The sequence below is a fragment of the Dermacentor variabilis genome, chromosome 6, assembly GCF_050947875.1.
Source record: "Dermacentor variabilis isolate Ectoservices chromosome 6, ASM5094787v1, whole genome shotgun sequence".
Lineage (NCBI taxonomy): Eukaryota > Metazoa > Arthropoda > Arachnida > Ixodida > Ixodidae > Dermacentor > Dermacentor variabilis.
The window spans coordinates 125,765,740-125,787,788 of record NC_134573.1 but is presented as its reverse complement, the minus strand read 5'-3'; the positions used below and the strand labels follow the sequence as shown (position 1 = coordinate 125,787,788).

The 22,049-nt window shown below is 46.0% G+C and overlaps 1 protein-coding gene across 1 annotated transcript in view; it reads left to right on the top strand.

Annotated features, from left to right (window-relative positions):
• The window catches only part of LOC142584358 (putative caffeoyl-CoA O-methyltransferase 1), a 123,654-nt gene that overhangs the window by 55,679 nt on the left and 45,926 nt on the right, over positions 1-22,049 (top strand). The window contains exons 6-7 of the mRNA XM_075694511.1: positions 619-673; positions 5,077-5,210. Coding sequence (XP_075550626.1) covers positions 619-673; positions 5,077-5,210 — 189 coding nt within the window. The remainder of the gene's footprint in view (positions 1-618; positions 674-5,076; positions 5,211-22,049) is intronic.

The following is a 22,049-nucleotide window of genomic DNA, read 5'->3' as shown; positions in this document are numbered from 1 at the left end:
GAGTACGGGATCTTTTTGGGCGGAGGCAGCTGGTCAATAAACCCACACATGCTACCTGAAGGCATCAATGTAGCCGGATTCGAGACCCTCGTTATGTAATGAACAAGAAGAAAGGGGGTGAACCGAGGGTCTCGACTTTCATTAATCATATCATAACAAGTCAAGAAACAAAGTCACCAACAAAAACATAGGGGAAATTACTTGTACTTACTGATTAAATTAAAGAAATGATAAATTGATGGAAACGGATGGTTACCACGCCACAAAAATATGCAGCGTGGTAACGACGGGGAACGACAAGCTCCGGGAAAGAGGCAATGAAGGCTTCGATTTAATAATACTTTGATTAATGATTAATAAAAATCAGACTCCTTGGTCAACCCCCTTTCTTCTCGTTCAATACTCAAACTTGATTTCGTGTTGCTTTTCAACGTCTCCTTTAAAGCACAAAACAATCCACCAGCAGAATGAACCTTCACGTAATTCATTACTTCTATGCGCACAAACGGCTGGGTTATCCAGTTTTACGCACCGTACTGTCCCTAATGTCACTACTCTTGTGTTTACGTGCACTGCATGACGCGGCAACGCTTCTTTTTTTGTCTTTCTTTACTCCAGGCTGGTGTGGAGGACAAGATTGAGCTGAGGATTGGACCGGCAGTTGACTCCTTAGGTTAGTTCCTGAGGGCCTGTTTACGCTCGAGCCGCCCATTGCCGCAAGCCGCACCGCACGCACATGTGGAACACTTCTCCACAAATTTCGGTTTACAGTGTGTACGGTTTACACTGTGTACACAGTGTAAACGGAAATTTGGGACAAGTGTTCGATATGTTCGATTTTCCGCGCGACCGCACGCGTGTGGTGCGGCTTGCGGCGATGGGCGGCTCGAACGTAAACAGGCTCTGAGAGATGCTTTTTTTTTATTACAGACACGCGGGCTTCCTCTGTTGTCCTAGTATACCTGAAAGCGCTGCCGAAAGAACGCTTAGCTTTAGCGGCCACGCGCCACTAGACTCTGTTTAAACGTGAGAAGGGGAACCGAGGAGCTCGATTTTGTTAATCATGACTACATTAAGACAACAGACAATGAAGTCAAGGAAAGCGTCGGAAAATTAACTGTGGTTGAAAGTGAAATACATAAAGTAGTGAAGAAAATGGAAATGAAAGTGGACGGAAAGATAACTTGTTGCCGGTGGGAGCCGAACCCACAACGTACCTCCGCATTACGCGCGTTGCACTCTATCAGTTCGTCCACTAATTTAAGTATTTATGTTTAATAGATCTTTGCCCTAGGGGTGTTAGCCAGCGCCAGTCAGAGGCATGTTGGGCTGGTGTAGAACATCCTGTATTGCCTGATAGCGTCAGTAACGCGTGATCTTAGGAGAGCAGGCAGGTGACTAATAAACCCTCCCGTGCTACCTAATGACACCAAAGCTGCCAGATTCGAGGCCCTCGCAGTGAACAAACGAGAAAAGAAGGGGAACCACGGGGATCGATTTTGTTCATCATGACCACATAAAGCCAACAGACTGAGGGGTGCTGGCTAATTGTCCTAAGGCTACATCTATAGTAAACATAAATGCCCAAGTCAGCGGATAAACTGATAGCCGTCGTCGTAGCACAATCGGTAGTTCAACGCGCTTGTAATGCGGAGGATGTGTATTCGATCGGCCCCCACCGGCAAGAAGTTATCTTTTCGTCCGTTTCCATTTTTACTTTACTGTAACAAGCATGTGACGCCCCCTCAGGCATAATCTACGTTGGCGCACCAGGCTCGGTGGCCTGCCATGCTCGGTAGGCAACATTGGGCACCGCACCCAATAAACACCGACGAGCACAACTGCTCGGCGGTAATTCATCGTTCATCACCACCACGATGCGGACCGTCTGTCTTAACGGAGGGTGCCTCGAGCCCTCCCTTGTTCACGAACAGGGGTGAATCGTGAAATTTTCTTCATTATTTTCCACATTCCAGTTTCAACCACAATTAATATTCCCGATGCTTTCCTTGGCTTCATCGCGTGTTGATTTTATGTAGATTTTCTTTAGTTATTCATGCGTTCTAAATTCACCGAAAAAATAATTTACATGTGAGAGCCTTAGCAGGTGACTGCTGTAAACATATCATGCGAGGCAAGCAATGATACGCCTGGATTTTTAAGAACAGCGACAGTATCGGTATCGAACGAAACCGTGCCAAGTAATAAAAAAGAGGTACAACCACGATACTCGTGCTGGTTGAATTATTGCAGCATCAGGCTCTTTTCTATTCATTTCTATATGAAAGTCTGCAGTTGCAGATGGCACTCCAGGTGCAGCGGCGACATGCTGGTGACAGCTGCGATGCGTTATCTTGCGGTGACTTGTCGACGGTGGGTGTTCCCTGACACACTTAGCGTCAGTGCTTCTACCCCCCTGTCCGCTATTTCCTTGATGTTCAAAGAATAAAGGAAGAGAAGGAAAGAAAATGAATGCGTAAGCCCGCACAGCCATCTCAGACAAATAAGGCAACTATTCCTCAAGAAAGGTGAGGCGTGCAGACAGAACACAAGAGAAGTGGACAACACGAACGCCGACTATAAACTGAAGGGAGCACAGAGGCGAAAAAAGAAAGAAGATACAAAACTCATCTGCGCATGCTCTGGAATGGTATCATCACGGGTCAATCGGGTACATGTGCCTGTCTACGTGAGAGATAGCTGGTTTAATCTTAATCTTCTCTTATGTCTCTTAATCTAAATCTTAATCTCTAAACCCAATCTCTTCCTTATGTAAAGTAATCGAAGGTTGACTCACGCACGCACTTCCACCATTATAGATATGCCATCCGTCTACAATAAGACGCGTATCTTCATTCTTGTGCCTGTACAATATCGCGCATTCATTTAACTCTGGCGTGAAGTTACATTCTTGGCAATGTAGGGAAAAGGTTAGAAGGTGATCCACCGGTTAACGACATATTATGTTCCGTTAACCTCTAATTGATTCACCTCTCCGTTTGCCCTACGTAGAACTGGCCACAGCTAAATGTAACTTTATAAACCACACCCATACGACAGTCAGTAAAACTGTAGACAGGCACTTGTACCCGATTGACACGTGGTGATACCATTCCAGAGCATACGCAGGTGAGTTTTGTGCCTTCTTTCTTTTTTCGCCTCTGTACTCTTTTCAGCTGATAGTCGGCGTTCGTGTTGTCCACTTCTCTTGTGTCCTGTCTGCACGCCTCACCTTTTTTGCACAATGAATCCTTACCAACTAGCTCAGCCTTCTGTTGTTCTAACCATTCCACTCTGTGAAGATTGGCCGGCAGCGAGAGCTGACGACAGTCAAAGCACTCAAACGAAAAGCAAAGTGCTTTCGCTGCCATTCCGTCTTCACAGAGTGAAATGGTTGTCCTTTTTCTGCGTTGGGAGTCTGGCGCCGTTGGCCGTTTGGAGGTTCCCGGGCTCGTGATTGTCGCTTTCGTTCAGCATCGCGGGAACGTTCTTCGTCGGTGATCGTTTCGCGCCGGCGCCGTTTACATTCTCGTTGCTGTTCCCTCCGGCGCTCCTTTTACGCATGTTGCTCTTCGAGTGTACGAACTATACGCGCCCGCCCCATCGATAATGCCGCTGTTTTTAGCGCCGCTACCTCTCCGGCTTATATACGGCGGTAACCTTGACGTCACGCTGTTGTTCACGGCGAGCGTTCTAATCTGCTCCGCATTTTGACATCTGCGCCGCCGCACTGCACTCGTATTGGTTTGTTAGAAATCACCAAGTCCGTTTCTGTTGCCGGACGCCGAAAAACTACGGAATGTTAATCATATACAGCTTTCGCTGTAAAAAAGGGATTAGCAACACAAAATTTTCTCAAGAGAGTTTCTTAGATCGGCCTTAAAAGTATCATAGCGTTATGAGTCTTTACAGGTCGCTAAGTGGAAAACGATATACACTGAAGCTTGTAGCACCCTAAATTTTAGATCGCCGCACAGTAGCTTAGAGCGCAACAGAGCTCAACAAACTGGGACGTGGCCAAAATTCATTAAGTTTGTTTGTCACACTGCATTTCACGCGGCAGCACGCAAAATGTTGTAAACGTCGAAGACAAACATGCGCAGCAGTTCTTTGCGCGCTTTCATGCTCGCTTCTCTTACTTATGGCTCTTCGCCGGAATGACACACTTTATCAAGGCAAGAATTCAAGAGCGAACAATTCAAGGGTGCACGTCGTCTCGGAAGTAATTGATGACTTGTGTGCCGTACCTATCAAATAGGTTGCAGCTTTTATATCTTTCCCGCTAACGCATATAATTAATCGTACGCTTGAAACTGGGATCTTCCCCTCTGATCTTAAGCTTGCCCGCATATGCCCAATACACAGATGTGAGGCCATTAGTGACATATGTAATTACAGGCCAATTTCAGTGCTGCCCATGCTGTCTAAAGACTTTGAAAATATTATTAACACCCGTCTCATGAATTTCATAACACCGCATAATAAATGACGCGCAGTACGGTTTTCAGAAAAAGAAAGCTTGCTTACATGTTTAAGAAAAAATAATGAATGACATTGGCAATAAGCTTTACAGCATTGGCTGTGCACCTGCTGTCTGTATGTTCACCAGGTGCCCTCAAGTTGTCTATGACAGCCTTCTGCCTGGAGGACCCCCAATTTTGTGTTGAAAAGAAAGTGCTTTGATTTGATTTGAGATTGCAAGCAGTTGAGCTAATCACCACCACCACCACGAAACACTTTGGGAGTGCTGCTGTCTGCGCATACATTTCACAAGCCAGTGTAGTCAATGTGTTCACGTGACATAGCACGCGCACGCTGTAACTGTAGCACGCAATACGTTTTGCGGCCTAGCAGTCATGGTCAGTGTTCCTCTAGCAAAGACAGCTAATCGTAGATGTCACCGTGATCATGTCGTCGCCGCCTTCGCTTTCGTTGTGTTCTCGTCGTCACACGCAGTCAGCAGAATTTAGGCCGGATTGCAAGAGTTTTGCGCAAAGCTGGCAGTGTTGTGATTCGAAGCTCGAGGAATGGATAATGTGTGCAAGTTTATTTCCTGCCGATGTCGTGACTTTACAGACGCCCTGCTGCGGGAAGGTCAGGCGGGCACGTTCGACTTCATATTCATCGACGCAGAGAAGGAGAATTACGACAACTACTACGAGAAGTCTCTGCAGCTGGTCAGGAAGAACGGGCTCATCGCCATCGACAACGTGAGTCCGCTGGAATGTAGTGATGTCAAATTAGATAATAGTTCGCTGTTCAATTGGTCCTACAGGGCGGCCTTCACGACGTCGAGGATACGCCAGCTACCACGCGAAGTTTCGTAATCGGAAATCACAGAACAGCGCGCGATCATGCCGTTGAAGACAATTGTGAATGCCGAGAATCGCTTGCTTTTCTTTCAATTAGGACAAGGCGCAATTCACTTGAAACACAACTGTATAGCTATGAATAAAGAAAAACAAAGTATATATATATATATATATATATATATTGCCACAAGTATAAAACTCTTGTAATGGGGTGTACTGAACAGTTCAGTTGGTATCGTCTGTTCGTAATCGAGAAGGCAGGCCACGCAGAGCTGGAACAGCTGGTTGCCTGCACGGCTCACGCTCGTGCTAAGCACTGGCGATCCGGCTGGCCCACTGGTTGCACTGCAGGCACTTAACAGACGATCTGGCTCGCCTTGGCCTTGTGCTCTTCTTCTTCATTACAATTACCCCCGGTGCAAAAGCGTAGCCATCCTGGCGACTTACGACGTGGTGAAGAGCGAGTCATTGAATTGTTTCAGGCGGTGAACGTGAACAACACCCCGTCCACGGCGGCGCTTGTCGGATGTCGGTGTAAGCGGCTCTATGACATAGTTGACCGGAGAGGTGCATTCGACAATGCGATATGGTCCATCATACTGCGAGAAAAGTTTTGTCGAAAGTCCAGGCATGGTAGAAGGCACGGACAACAAGACAAGTGTGCCGGGAGCGAAGTTCGGATTCGTAGCGTCGCCATCACGATTGGCTTTTTGTCGTTGTTGGATGGCGGATTGGTTGTTGTCGTTGTTGGATTACTCTAAATCGCTCGTTCTCTGCCTACTGCACTCCCCACGCATGCGTAGATGCCAAATTAGGCTATAAATAAACGAATAGGCGAAGAATAATTCTATCGGAAAAATTGGAAAAACACTAAGCCCGTAGCCCAGGACATATCGTTTCAGCCAGGTTCGAAAAGTTCGCTCTGAATCGCTCGTTCTCTGCCTGCACCACTTTCCACGCATGCATAGATGCCATATTAGGCGATAAATAAACGAATAGGCTAAGAATAATTGTATCGGAAAAATTGGAAAAACACCACGCCTATAGCCCAGGGAAATATCGTCTCAGACAGGTTCGAAAAGCTCCCTCTAAATCGCTCGTTCTCTGCCTACAACACTCCACACGCATGCGTAAATGCCAAATTAGGCGATAAATAAACGAATAGGCGAAGAATAATTCTATCGGAAATATTGGAAAAAAACCAAGCCTATAGCCCAGGGAAATATCGTCTCTGCCAGGTTCGAAAAGTTCGCTCTAAATCGCTCGTTCTCAGCCTACAGCACTCCCCACGCATGCGTAGATGCCAAATTAGGCGATAAATAAACGAATAGGCAAAGAATAATTCTATCGGAAAAATTGGAAAACACTAAGCCTATAGCCCAGGGAAATATCGTCTCAGCCAGGTTCGGAAAGTTCGCTCTAAATCGCTTGTTCTCAGCCTACAGCACTCCCCACGCATGCGTAGATGCCAAATTAGGCGATAAATACTCGAATAGGTGAAGTATAATTCTATCGGAAAAATTGGAAAAACACCAAGCCTATAGCCCAGGGAAATATCGTCTCAGCAAGGTTCGAAAAGTTCGCTCTAGATCGCTCGTTCTCTGCCTACAGCACTCCGCACGCATGCGTAGATGCCAAATTAGGCGATAAATAAACGAATAGGCGAAGAATAATCGTATCCGAAAAATTGGAAAACACTAAGCCTATAGCCCAGGGAAATATCGTCTCAGCCAGGTTCGGAAAGTTCGCTCTAAATCGCTTGTTCTCAGCCTACAGCACTCCCCACGCATGCGTAGATGCCAAATTAGGCGATAAATACACAAAAGGTGAAGATTAATTCTATTGGAAAAATTGGAAAAACACCAAGCCTATAGCCCAGGGAAATATCGTCTCAGCCAGGTTCGAAAAGTTCGCTCTAGATCGCTCGTTCTCTGCCTACAGCACTCCCCACGCATGCGTAGGTGCAAATTAGGCGATAAATAAACGAATAGGCGAAGAATAATCGTATCCGAAAAATGGGAAAACACGAAGCCTATAGCCCAGGGAAATATCGTCTCAGCCAGGTTCGGAAAGTTCGCTCTAAATCGCTTGTTCTCAGCCTACAGCACTCCCCACGCATGCGTAGATGCCAAATTAGGCGATAAATATACGAATAGGCGAAGAATAATTCTATCGGAAAAATTGGAAAAACACCAAGCCTATAGCCCAGGGAAATATCGTCTCAGCCAGGTTCGAAAAGTTCGCTCTAGAACGCTCGTTCTCTGCCTACAGCACTCCCCACGCATGCGTAGATGCCAAATTAGGCGATAAATAAACGAGTAGGCGAAGAATAATTCTTTCGGAAAAATTGGAAAACACCAAGCCTATAGCCCAGGGAAATATCGTCTCAGCCAGGTTCGAAAAGTTCGCTCTAGATCGCTCGTTATCAGCCTACAGCGCTCCCCACGCATGCGTAGATGCCAAATTAGGCGATAAATACACGAATAGGCGAAGATTAATTCTATCGAAAATATTGGAAAAACACCAAGCCTATAGCCCAGGGAAATATCGTCTCAGCCAGGTTCGAAAAGTTCGCTCTAGATCGCTCGTTCTCTGCCTACAGCACTCCCCACGCATGCGTAGATGCCAAATTAGGCGATAAATAAACGAATAGGCGAAGAATAGTCGTATCCGAAAAATTGGAGAACACTAAGCCTATAGCCCAGGAAAATATCGTCTCAGCCAGGATCGGAAAGTTCGCTCTAAATCGCTTGTTCTCAGTCTACAGCGCTCCCCACGCATGCGTAGATGCCAAATTAGGCGATAAATACACGAATAGGCGAAGATTAATTCTATCGGAAAAATTGGAAAAACACCAAGCCTATAGATCAGGGAAATATCGTCTCAGCCAGGTTCGAAAAGTTCCCTCTAAATCGCTCGTTCTCTGCCTACAGCACTCCCCACGCATGCGTAGATGCCAAATTAGGCGATAAATACACGAATAGGCGAAAATTAATTCTATCGGAAATATTGGAAAAACACCAAGCCTATAGCCCAGGGAAATATCGTCTCAGCCAGGTTCGAAAAGTTCGCTCTAGATCGCTCGTTCTCTGCCTACAGCGCTCCCCACGCATGTGTAGGTGCCAAATTAGGCGATAAATAAACGAATAGGCGAAGAATAATTCTATCGGAAATATTGGAAAAACACCAAGCCTATAGCCCAGGGAAATATCGTCTCAGCCAGGTTCGAAAAGTTCGCTCTAGATCGCTCGTTCTCTGCCTACAGCGCTCCCCACGCATGTGTAGGTGCCAAATTAGGCGATAAAAAACGAATAGGCGAAGAATAATCGTATGCCAAAAATTGGAAAACACTAAGCCTATAGCCCAGGGAAATATCGTCTCAGCCACGCTCGGAAAGTTCGCTCTAGATCGCTCGTTATCAGCCTACAGCGCTCCCCACGCATGCGTAGATGCCAAATTAGGCGATAAATAAACGAATAGGCAAAGAATAATTCTATCGAAAATATTGGAAAAACACCAAGCCTATATAGCCCAGGGAAATATCGTCTCAGCAAGGTTCGAAAAGTTCGCTGTAGATCGCTCGTTCTCTGCCTACAGCACTCCCCACGCATGCGTAGATGCCAAATTAGGCGATAAATAAACGAATAGGCGAAGAATAGTCGTATCCGAAAAATTGGAGAACACTAAGCCTATATAGCCCAGGAAAATATCGTCTCAGCCAGGATCGGAAAGTTCGCTCTAAATCGCTTGTTCTCAGTCTACAGCGCTCCCCACGCATGCGTAGATGCCAAATTAGGCGATAAATACACGAATAGGCGAAGATTAATTCTATCGGAAAAATTGCAAAAACACCAAGCCTATAGATCAGGGAAATATCGTCTCAGCCAGGTTCGAAAAGTTCCCTCTAAATCGCTCGTTCTCTGCCTACAGCACTCCCCACGCATGCGTAGATGCCAAATTAGGCGATAAATAAACGAATAGGCGAAGAATAATTCTATCGGAAATATTGGAAAAACACCAAGCCTATAGCCCAGGGAAATATCGTCTCAGCCAGGTTCGAAAAGTTCGCTCTAGATCGCTCGTCCTCTGCCTACAGCGCTCCCCACGCATGCGTAGATGCCAAATTAGGCGATAAATACACGAATAGGCGAAGATTAATTCTATCGGAAAGATTGGAAAAACACCAAGCCTATAGATCAGGGAAATATCGTCTCAGCCAGGTTCGAAAAGTTCCCTCTAAATCGCTCGTTCTCTGCCTACAGCGCTCCCCACGCATGTGTAGGTGCCACATTAGGCGAAAAATAAACGAATAGGCGAAGAATAATTCTATCGGAAATATTGGAAAAACACCAAGCCTATAGCCCAGGGAAATATCGTCTCAGCCAGGTTCGAAAAGTTCGCTCTAGATCGCTCGTTCTCTGCCTACAGCACTCCCCACGCATGCGTAGGTGCCAAATTAGGCGATAAATAAACGAGTAGGCGAAGAATAATTCTTTCGGAAAAATTGAAAAACACCAAGCCTATAGCCCAGGGAAATATCGTCTCAGCCAGGTTCGAAAAGTTCGCTCTAAATCGCTCGTTATCAGCCTACAGCGCTCCCCACGCATGCGTAGATGCCAAATTAGGCGATAAATACACGAATAGGCGAAGATTAATTCTATCGGAAAAATTGGAAAAACACCAAGCCTATAGCCCAGGGAAATATCGTCTCAGCTAGGTTCGAAAAGTTCGCTCTAGATCGCTCGTTCTCTGCCTACAGCACTCCCCACGCATGCGTAGGTGCCAAAATAGGCGATAAATGAACGAATAGGCGAAGAATAATCGTATCCGAAAAATTGGAAAACACTAAGCCTATACCCAGGGAAATATCGTCTCAGCCAGGCTCGAAAAGTTCGCTCTAAATCGCTCGTTCTCAGCCTACAGCACTCCCCACGCATGCGTAGATGCCAAATTAGGCGATGAATAAACGAGTATGCGAAGAATAATTCTATCGGAAGAATTGGAAAAACACCAAGCCTATAGCCCAGGGAAATATCATCTCAGCCAGGTTCGAAAAGTTCGCTCTAGATCGCTCGTTCTCAGCCTACAGCACTCTCCACGCATGCGTAGATGCCAAATTAGGCGATAAATAAACGAGTAGGCGAAGAATAATTCTATCGCAAAAATGGGAAAAACACCAAGCCTATAGCCTAGGGAAATATCGTCTCAACCAGGTTCGAAAAGATCGCTCTAAATCGCTCGTTCTCAGCCTACAGCACTCCCCACGCATGCGTAGATGCCAAATTAGGCGATAAATAAAGGAATAGGCGAAGAATAGTCGTATCCGAAAAATTGGAGAACACTAAGCCTATAGCCCAGGAAAATATCGTCTCAGCCAGGATCGGAAAGTTCGCTCTAAATCGCTTGTTCTCAGTCTACAGCGCTCCCCACGCATGCGTAGATGCCAAATTAGGCGATAAATACACGAATAGGCGAAGATTAATTCTATCGGAAAAATTGGAAAAACACCAAGCCTATAGATCAGGGAAATATCGTCTCAGCCAGGTTCGAAAAGTTCCCTCTAAATCGCTCGTTCTCTGCCTACAGCACTCCCCACGCATGCGTAGATGCCAAATTAGGCGATAAATAAACGAATAGGCGAAGAATAATTCTATCGGAAATATTGGAAAAACACCAAGCCTATAGCCCAGGGAAATATCGTCTCAGCCAGGTTCGAAAAGTTCGCTCTAGATCGCTCGTCCTCTGCCTACAGCGCTCCCCACGCATGCGTAGATGCCAAATTAGGCGATAAATACACGAATAGGCGAAGATTAATTCTATCGGAAAGATTGGAAAAACACCAAGCCTATAGATCAGGGAAATATCGTCTCAGCCAGGTTCGAAAAGTTCCCTCTAAATCGCTCGTTCTCTGCCTACAGCACTCCCCACGCATGCGTAGATGCCAAATTAGGCGATAAATACACGAATAGGCGAAAATTAATTCTATCGGAAATATTGGAAAAACACCAAGCCTATAGCCCAGGGAAATATCGTCTCAGCCAGGTTCGAAAAGTTCGCTCTAGATCGCTCGTTCTCTGCCTACAGCGCTCCCCACGCATGTGTAGGTGCCAAATTAGGCGATAAATAAACGAATAGGCGAAGAATAATTCTATCGGAAATATTGGAAAAACACCAAGCCTATAGCCCAGGGAAATATCGTCTCAGCCAGGTTCGAAAAGTTCGCTCTAGATCGCTCGTTCTCTGCCTACAGCACTCCCCACGCATGCGTAGGTGCCAAATTAGGCGATAAATAAACGAGTAGGCGAAGAATAATTCTTTCGGAAAAATTGAAAAACACCAAGCCTATAGCCCAGGGAAATATCGTCCCAGCCAGGTTCGAAAAGTTCGCTCTAAATCGCTCGTTATCAGCCTACAGCGCTCCCCACGCATGCGTAGATGCCAAATTAGGCGATAAATACACGAATAGGCGAAGATTAATTCTATCGGAAAAATTGGAAAAACACCAAGCCTATAGCCCAGGGAAATATCGTCTCAGCTAGGTTCGAAAAGCTCGCTCTAGATCGCTCGTTCTCTGCCTACAGCACTCCCCACGCATGCGTAGGTGCCAAAATAGGCGATAAATGAACGAATAGGCGAAGAATAATCGTATCCGAAAAATTGGAAAACACTAAGCCTATACCCAGGGAAATATCGTCTCAGCCAGGCTCGAAAAGTTCGCTCTAGATCGCTCGTTCTCAGCCTACAGCACTCCCCACGCATGCGTAGATGCCAAATTAGGCGATGAATAAACGTGTAGGCGAAGAATAATTCTATCGGAAGAATTGGAAAAACACCAAGCCTATAGCCCAGGGAAATATCATCTCAGCCAGGTTCGAAAAGTTCGCTCTAGATCGCTCGTTCTCAGCCTACAGCACTCTCCACGCATGCGTAGATGCCAAATTAGGCGATAAATAAACGAGTAGGCGAAGAATAATTCTATCGCAAAAATGGGAAAAACACCAAGCCTATAGCCTAGGGAAATATCGTCTCAACCAGGTTCGAAAAGATCGCTCTAAATCGCTCGTTCTCAGCCTACAGCACTCCCCACGCATGCGTAGATGCCAAATTAGGCGATAAATAAACCAGTAGGCGAAGAATAATTCTATCGCAAAAATGGGAAAAACACCAAGCCTATAGACCAGGGAAATATCGTCTCAGCCAGGTTCAAAAAGTTCGCTCTATATCGCTCGTTCTCTGCCTACAGCACTCCCCACGCATGCGTAGATGCCAAATTAGGCGATAAATAAACGAGCAGGCGAAGAATAATTCTATCGCAAAAATGGGAAAAACACCAAGCCTATAGCCCAGGGAAATATCGTCTCAGCCAGGTTCGAAAAGTTCGCTCTAAATCGCTCGTTCTCTGCCTACAGCACTCCCCACGCATGCGTAGATGCCAAATTAGGCGATGAATAAACGAGTAGGCGAAGAATAATTCTATCGGAAAAATTGGAAAAACACCAAGCCTATAGCCCAGGGAAATATCGTTTCAGCCAGGTTCGAAAAGTTCGCTCTAGATCGCTCGTTCTCTGCCTACAGCACTCCCCACGCATGCGTAGATGCCAAATTAGGCGATAAATAAACGAATAGGCGAAGAATAATCGTATCCGAAAAATGGGAAAAACACGAAGCCTATAGCCCAGGGAAATATCGTCTCAGCCAGGTTCGGAAAGTTCGCTCTAAATCGCTCGTTCTCAGCCTACAGCACTCCCCACGCATGCGTAGATGCCAAATTAGGCGATAAATAAACGAGTAGGCGAAGAATAATCGTATCCGAAAAATTGGAGAACACTAAGCCTATATCCCAGGGAAATATCGTATCAGCCAGGTTCGGAAAGTTCGCTCTAGATCGCTCGTTCTCTGCCTACAGCACTCCCCACGCATGCGTAGGTGCCAAATTAGGCGATAAATAAACAAATAGGCGAAGAATAATCGTATCCGAAAAATTGGAAAACACTAAGCCTATAGCCCAGGGAAATATCGTCTCAGCCAGGTTCGGAAAGTTTGCTCTGAATTGCTTGTTCTCAGCCTACAGCACTCCCCACGCATGCGTAGATGCCAAATTAGGCGAGAAATACACGAATAGGCCAAGAATAATTCTATCGCAAAAATGGGAAAAACACCAAGCCTATAGGCCAGGGAAATATCGTCTCAGCCAGGTTCGAAAAGTTCGCTCTAAATCGCTCGTTCTCTGCCTACAGCACTCCCCACGCATGCGTAGATGCCAAATTAGGCGATAAATAAACGAGTAGGCGAAGAATAATTCTATCGCAAAAATGGGAAAAACACCAAGCCTATAGCCCAGGGAGATATCGTCTCAGCCACGGTCGAAAAGCTCGCTCTATATCGCTCGTTCTCTGCCTACAGCACTCCCCACGCATGCGTAGATGCCAAATTAGGCGATAAATAAACGAGTAGGCAAAGAATAATTCTATCGCAAAAATGGGAAAAACACCAAGCCTATAGCCCAGGAAAATATCGTCTCAGCCAGGTTCGAAAAGTTCGCTCTAGATCGCTCGTTCTCTGCCTACAGCACTCCCCACGCATGCGTAGATGCCAAATTAGGCGATAAATAAACGAGTAGGCGAAGAATAATTCTATCGCAAAAATGGGAAAAACGCCAAGCCTATAGCCCAGGGAGATATCGTCTCAGCCAGGGTCGAAAAGTTCGCTCTAAATCGCTCGTTCTCTGCCTACAGCACTCCCCACGCATGCGTAGATGCCAAATTAGGCGATAAATAAACGAGTAGGCGAAGAATAATTTTATCGCAAAAATGGGAAAAACACCAAGCCTATAGCCCAGGGAAATATCGTCTCAGCCAGGGTCGAAAAGTTCGCTCTAAATCGCTCGTTCTCTGCCTACAGCACTCCCCACGCATGCGTAGATGCCAAATTAGGCGATAAATAAACGAGTAGGCGAAGAATGATTGCATCGCAAAAATGGGAAAAACACCAAGCCTATAGCCCAGGGAAATATCGTCTCAGCCAGGTTCGAAAAGTTCGCTCTAGATCGCTCATTCTCTGCCTACAGCACTCCCCACGCAGGCGTAGATGCCAAATTAGGCGATAAATAAACGAGTAGGCGAAGAATAATTCTATCGCAAAAATGGGAAAAACACCAAGCCTATAGCCCAGGGAAATATCGTCTCAGCCAGGTTCGAAAAGTTCGCTCTAGATCTCTCGTTCTCTGCCTACAGCACTCCCCACGCATGCGTAGATGCCAAATTAGGCGATAAATAAACGAGTAGGCGAAGAATAATTCTATCGCAAAAATGGGAAATACAGCAAGCCTATAGCCCAGGGAAATATCGTCTCAGCCAGGTTCGAAAAGTTCGCTCTAAATCGCTCGTTCTCTGCCTACAGCACTCCCCACGCATGCGTAGATGCCAAATTAGGCGATGAATAAACGAGTAGGCGAAGAATAATTCTATCGGAAAAATTGGAAAAACACCAAGCCTATAGCCCAGGGAAATATCGTCTCAGCCAGGTTCGAAAAGTTCGCTCTAGATCGCTCGTTCTCTGCCTACAGCACTCCCCACGCATGCGTAGATGCCAAATTAGGCGATAAATAAACGAGTAGGCGAAGAATAATTCTATCGCAAAAATGGGAAAAACACCAAGCCTATAGCCCAGGGAAATATCGTCTCAGCCAGGTTCGGAAAGTTCGCTCTAAATCGCTCGTTCTCAGCCTACAGCACTCCCCACGCATGCGTAGATGCCAAATTAGGCGATAAATAAACGAGTACGCGAACAATAATTCTATCGCGAAAATTGGAAAAACACCAAGCCTATAGCCCAGGGAAATATCGTCTCAGCCAGGTTCGAAAAGTTCGCTCTAGATCGCTCGTTCTCTGCCTACAGCGCTCCCCACGCATGTGTAGGTGCCAAATTAGGCGATAAATAAACGAATAGGCGAAGAATAATCGTATCCGAAAAATTGGAAAACACTAAGCCTATAGCCCAGGGAAATATCGTCTCAGCCAGGTTCGGAAAGTTCGCTCTAAATTGCTTGTTCTCAGCCTACAGCACTCCCCACGCATGCGTAGATGCCAAATTAGGCGAGAAATACACGAATAGGCGAAGAATAATTCTATCGCAAAAATGAAAAACACCAAGCCTATAGCCCAGGGAAATATCGTCTCCGCCAGGTTCGAAAAGTTCGCTCTAAATCGCTCGTTCTCTGCCTACAGCACTCCCCACGCATGCGTAGATGCCAAATTAGGCGATAAATAAACGAGTAGGCGAAGAATAATTCTATCGCAAAAATGGGAAAAACACCAAGCCTATAGCCCAGGGAGATATCGTCTCAGCCAGGGTCGAAAAGTTCGCTCTAAATCGCTCGTTCTCTGCCTACAGCACTCCCCAGGCATGCGTAGATGCCAAATTAGGCGATAAATAAACGAGTAGGCAAAGAATAATTCTATCGCACAAATGGGAAAAACACCAAGCTTATAGCCCTGGGAAATATCGTCTCAGCCAGGTTCGAAAAGTTCGCTCTAGATCGCTCGTTCTCTGCCTACAGCACTCCCCACGCATGCGTAGATGCCAAATTAGGCGATAAATAAACGAATAGGCGAAGAATAATCGTATCCGAAAAATGGGAAAAACACCAAGCCTATAGCCCAGGGAAATATCGTCTCAGCCAGGTTCGGAAAGTTCGCTCTAAATCGCTCGTTCTCAGCCTGCAGCACTCCCCACGCATGCGTAGATGCCAAATTAGGCGATAAATAAACGAGTAGGCGAAGAATAATCGTATCCGAAAAATTGGAAAACACTAAGCCTATAGCCCAGGGAAATATCGTATCAGCCAGGTTCGCAAAGTTCGCTCTAGATCGCTCGTTCTCTGCCTACAGCACTCCCCACGCATGCGTAGGTGCCAAATTAGGCGATAAATAAACGAATAGGCGAAGAATAATCGTATCCGAAAAATTGGAAAACACTAAGCCTATAGCCCAGGGAAATATCGTCTCAGCCAGGTTCGGAAAGTTCGCTCTGAATTGCTTGTTCTCAGCCTACAACACTCCCCACGCATGCGTAGATGCCAAATTAGGCGAGAAATACACGAATAGGCGAAGAATAATTCTATCGCAAAAATGGGAAAAACACCAAGCCTATAGCCCAGGGAAATATCGTCTCAGCCAGGTTCGAAAAGTTCGCTCTAAATCGCTCGTTCTCTGCCTACAGCACTCCCCACGCATGCGTAGATGCCAAATTAGGCGATAAATAAACGAGTAGGCGAAGAATAATTCTATCGCAAAAATGGGAAAAACATCAAGCCTATAGCCCAGGGAGATATCGTCTCAGCCAGGGTCGAAAAGTTCGCTCTATATCGCTCGTTCTCTGCCTACAGCACTCCCCACGCATGCGTAGATGCCAAATTAGGCGATAAATAAACGAGTAGGCAAAGAATAATTCTATCGCAAAAATGGGAAAAACACCAAGCCTATAGCCCAGGAAAATATCGTCTCAGCCAGGGTCGAAAAGTTCGCTCTAAATCGCTCGTTCTCTGCCTACAGCACTCCCCACGCATGCGTAGATGCCAAATTAGGCGATAAATAAACGAGTAGGCGAAGAATAATTCCATCGCAAAAATGGGAAAAACACCAAGCCTATAGCCCAGGGAAATATCGTCTGAGCCAGGTTCGAAAAGTTCGCTCTAGATCGCTCATTCTCTGCCTACAGCACTCCCCACGCAGGCGTAGATGCCAAATTAGGCGATAAATAAACGAGTAGGCGAAGAATAATTCTATCGCAAAAATGGGAAAAACACCAAGCCTATAGCCCAGGGAAATATCGTCTCAGCCAGGTTCGAAAAGTTCGCTCTAGATCTCTCGTTCTCTGCCTACAGCACTCCCCACGCATGCGTAGATGCCAAATTAGGCGATAAATAAACGAGTAGGCGAAGAATAATTCTATCGCAAAAATGGGAAATACACCAAGCCTATAGCCCAGGGAAATATCGTCTCAGCCAGGTTCGAAAAGTTCGCTCTAAATCGCTCGTTCTCTGCCTACAGCACTCCCCACGCATGCGTAGATGCCAAATTAGGCGATGAATAAACGAGTAGGCGAAGAATAATTCTATCGGAAAAATTGGAAAAACACCAAGCCTATAGCCCAGGGAAATATCGTCTCAGCCAGGTTCGAAAAGTTCGCTCTAGATCGCACGTTCTCTGCCTACAGCACTCCCCACGCATGCGTAGATGCCAAATTAGGCGATAAATAAACGAGTAGGCGAAGAATAATTCTATCGCAAAAATGGGAAAAACACCAAGCCTATAGCCCAGGGAAATATCGTCTCAGCCAGGTTCGGAAAGTTCGCTCTAAATCGCTCGTTCTCAGCCTACAGCACTCCCCACGCATGCGTAGATGCCAAATTAGGCGATAAATAAACGAGTACGCGAACAATAATTCTATCGCGAAAATTGGAAAAACACCAAGCCTTTAGCCCAGGGAAATATCGTCTCAGCCAGGTTCGAAAAGTTCGCTCTAGATCGCTCGTTCTCTGCCTACAGCGCTCCCCACGCATGTGTAGGTGCCAAATTAGGCGATAAATAAACGAATAGGCGAAGAATAATCGTATCCGAAAAATTGGAAAACACTAAGCCTATAGCCCAGGGAAATATCGTCTCCGCCAGGTTCGAAAAGTTCGCTTTAAATCGCTCGTTCTCTGCCTACAGCACTCCCCACGCATGCGTAGATGCCAAATTAGGCGATAAATAAACGAGTAGGCGAAGAATAATTCTATCGCAAAAATGGGAAAAACACCAAGCCTATAGCCCAGGGAGATATCGTCTCAGCCAGGGTCGAAAAGTTCGCTCTAAATCGCTCGTTCTCTGCCTACAGCACTCCCCAGGCATGCGTAGATGCCAAATTAGGCGATAAATAAACGAGTAGGCAAAGAATAATTCTATCGCACAAATGGGAAAAACACCAAGCTTATAGCCCTGGGAAATATCGTCTCAGCCAGGTTCGAAAAGTTCGCTCTACATCGCTCGTTCTCTGCCTACAGCACTCCCCACGCATGCGTAGATGCCAAATTAGGCGATAAATAAACGAATAGGCGAAGAATAATCGTATCCGAAAAATGGGAAAAACACCAAGCCTATAGCCCAGGGAAATATCGTCTCAGCCAGGTTCGGAAAGTTCGCTCTAAATCGCTCGTTCTCAGCCTACAGCACTCCCCACGCATGCGTAGATGCCAAATTAGGCGATAAATAAACGAGTAGGCGAAGAATAATCGTATCCGAAAAATTGGAAAACAGTAAGCCTATAGCCCAGGGAAATATCGTATCAGCCAGGTTCGCAAAGTTTGCTCTAGAAAGCTCGTTCTCTGCCTACAGCACTCCCCACGCATGCGTAGGTGCCAAATTAGGCGATAAATAAACGAATAGGCGAAGAATAATCGTATCCGAAAAATTGGAAAACACTAAGCCTATAGCCCAGGGAAATATCGTCTCAGCCAGGTTCGGAAAGTTCGCTCTGAATTGCTTGTTCTCAGCCTACAGCACTCCCCACGCATGCGTAGATGCCAAATTAGGCGAGAAATACACGAATAGGCGAAGAATAATTCTATCGCAAAAATGGGAAAAACACCAAGCCTATAGCCCAGGGAAATATCGTCTCAGCCAGGTTCGAAAAGTTCGCTCTAAATCGCTCGTTCTCTGCCTACAGCACTCCCCACGCATGCGTAGATGCCAAATTAGGCGATAAATAAACGAGTAGGCGAAGAATAATTCTATCGCAAAAATGGGAAAAACACCAAGCCTATAGCCCAGGGAGATATCGTCTCAGCCAGGGTCGAAAAGTTCGCTCTATATCGCTCGTTCTCTGCCTACAGCACTCCCCACGCATGCGTAGATGCCAAATTAGGCGATAAATAAACGAATAGGCGAAGAATAATCGTATCCGAAAAATTGGAAAACACTAAGCCTATAGCCCAGGGAAATATCGTCTCAGCCAGGTTCGGAAAGTTCGCTCTAAATTGCTTGTTCTCAGCCTACAGCACTCCCCACGCATGCGTAGATGCCAAATTAGGCGAGAAATACACGAATAGGCGAAGAATAATTCTATCGCAAAAATGAAAAACACCAAGCCTATAGCCCAGGGAAATATCGTCTCCGCCAGGTTCGAAAAGTTCGCTTTAAATCGCTCGTTCTCTGCCTACAGCACTCCCCACGCATGCGTAGATGCCAAATTAGGCGATAAATAAACGAGTAGGCGAAGAATAATTCTATCGCAAAAATGGGAAAAACACCAAGCCTATAGCCCAGGGAGATATCGTCTCAGCCAGGGTCGAAAAGTTCGCTCTAAATCGCTCGTTCTCTGCCTACAGCACTCCCCAGGCATGCGTAGATGCCAAATTAGGCGATAAATAAACGAGTAGGCAAAGAATAATTCTATCGCACAAATGGGAAAAACACCAAGCTTATAGCCCTGGGAAATATCGTCTCAGCCAGGTTCGAAAAGTTCGCTCTAGATCGCTCGTTCTCTGCCTACAGCACTCCCCACGCATGCGTAGATGCCAAATTAGGCGATAAATAAACGAATAGGCGAAGAATAATCGTATCCGAAAAATGGGAAAAACACCAAGCCTATAGCCCAGGGAAATATCGTCTCAGCCAGGTTCGGAAAGTTCGCTCTAAATCGCTCGTTCTCAGCCTACAGCACTCCCCACGCATGCGTAGATGCCAAATTAGGCGATAAATAAACGAGTAGGCGAAGAATAATCGTATCCGAAAAATTGGAAAACACTAAGCCTATAGCCCAGGGAAATATCGTATCAGCCAGGTTCGCAAAGTTTGCTCTAGATCGCTCGTTCTCTGCCTACAGCACTCCCCACGCATGCGTAGGTGCCAAATTAGGCGATAAATAAACGAATAGGCGAAGAATAATCGTATCCGAAAAATTGGAAAACACTAAGCCTATAGCCCAGGGAAATATCGTCTCAGCCAGGGTCGAAAAGTTCGCTCTATATCGCTCGTTCTCTGCCTACAGCGCTCCCCACGCATGTGTAGGTGCCAAATTAGGCGATAAATAAACGAATAGGCGAAGAATAATCGTATCCGAAAAATTGGAAAACACTAAGCCTATAGCCCAGGGAAATATCGTCTCAGCCAGGTTCAGAAAGTTCGCTCTAAATTGCTTGTTCTCAGCCTACAGCACTCCCCACGCATGCGTAGATGCCAAATTAGGCGAGAAATACACGAATAGGCGAAGAATAATTCTATCGCAAAAATGAAAAACACCAAGCCTATAGCCCAGGGAAATATCGTCTCCGCCAGGTTCGAAAAGTTCGCTTTAAATCGCTCGTTCTCTGCCTACAGCACTCCCCACGCATGCGTAGATGCCAAATTAGGCGATAAATAAACGAGTAGGCGAAGAATAATTCTATCGCAAAAATGGGAAAAACACCAAGCCTATAGCCCAGGGAGATATCGTCTCAGCCAGGGTCGAAAAGTTCGCTCTAAATCGCTCGTTCTCTGCCTACAGCACTCCCCAGGCATGCGTAGATGCCAAATTAGGCGATAAATAAACGAGTAGGCAAAGAATAATTCTATCGCACAAATGGGAAAAACACCAAGCTTATAGCCCTGGGAAATATCGTCTCAGCCAGGTTCGAAAAGTTCGCTCTAGATCGCTCGTTCTCTGCCTACAGCACTCCCCACGCATGCGTAGATGCCAAATTAGGCGATAAATAAACGAATAGGCGAAGAATAATCGTATCCGAAAAATGGGAAAAACACCAAGCCTATAGCCCAGGGAAATATCGTCTCAGCCAGGTTCGGAAAGTTCGCTCTAAATCGCTCGTTCTCAGCCTACAGCACTCCCCACGCATGCGTAGATGCCAAATTAGGCGATAAATAAACGAGTAGGCGAAGAATAATTGTATCCGAAAAATTGGAAAACACTAAGCCTATAGCCCAGGGAAATATCGTATCAGCCAGGTTCGCAAAGTTTGCTCTAGATCGCTCGTTCTCTGCCTACAGCACTCCCCACGCATGCGTAGGTGCCAAATTAGGCGATAAATAAACGAATAGGCGAAGAATAATCGTATCCGAAAAATTGGAAAACACTAAGCCTATAGCCCAGGGAAATATCGTCTCAGCCAGGTTCGGAAAGTTCGCTCTGAATTGCTTGTTCTCAGCCTACAGCACTCCCCACGCATGCGTAGATGCCAAATTAGGCGAGAAATACACGAATAGGCGAAGAATAATTCTATCGCAAAAATGGGAAAAACACCAAGCCTATAGCCCAGGGAAATATCGTCTCAGCCAGGTTCGAAAAGTTCGCTCTAAATCGCTCGTTCTCTGCCTACAGCACTCCCCACGCATGCGTAGATGCCAAATTAGGCGATAAATAAACGAGTAGGCGAAGAATAATTCTATCGCAAAAATGGGAAAAACACCAAGCCTATAGCCCAGGGAGATATCGTCTCAGCCAGGGTCGAAAAGTTCGCTCTATATCGCTCGTTCTCTGCCTACAGCACTCCCCACGCATGCGTAGATGCCAAATTAGGCGATAAATAAACGAGTAGGCAAAGAATAATTCTATCGCAAAAATGGGAAAAACACCAAGCCTATAGCCCAGGAAAATATCGTCTCAGCCAGGTTCGAAAAGTTCGCTCTAGATCGCTCGTTCTCTGCCTACAGCACTCCCCACGCATGCGTAGATGCCAAATTAGGCGATAAATAAACGAGTAGG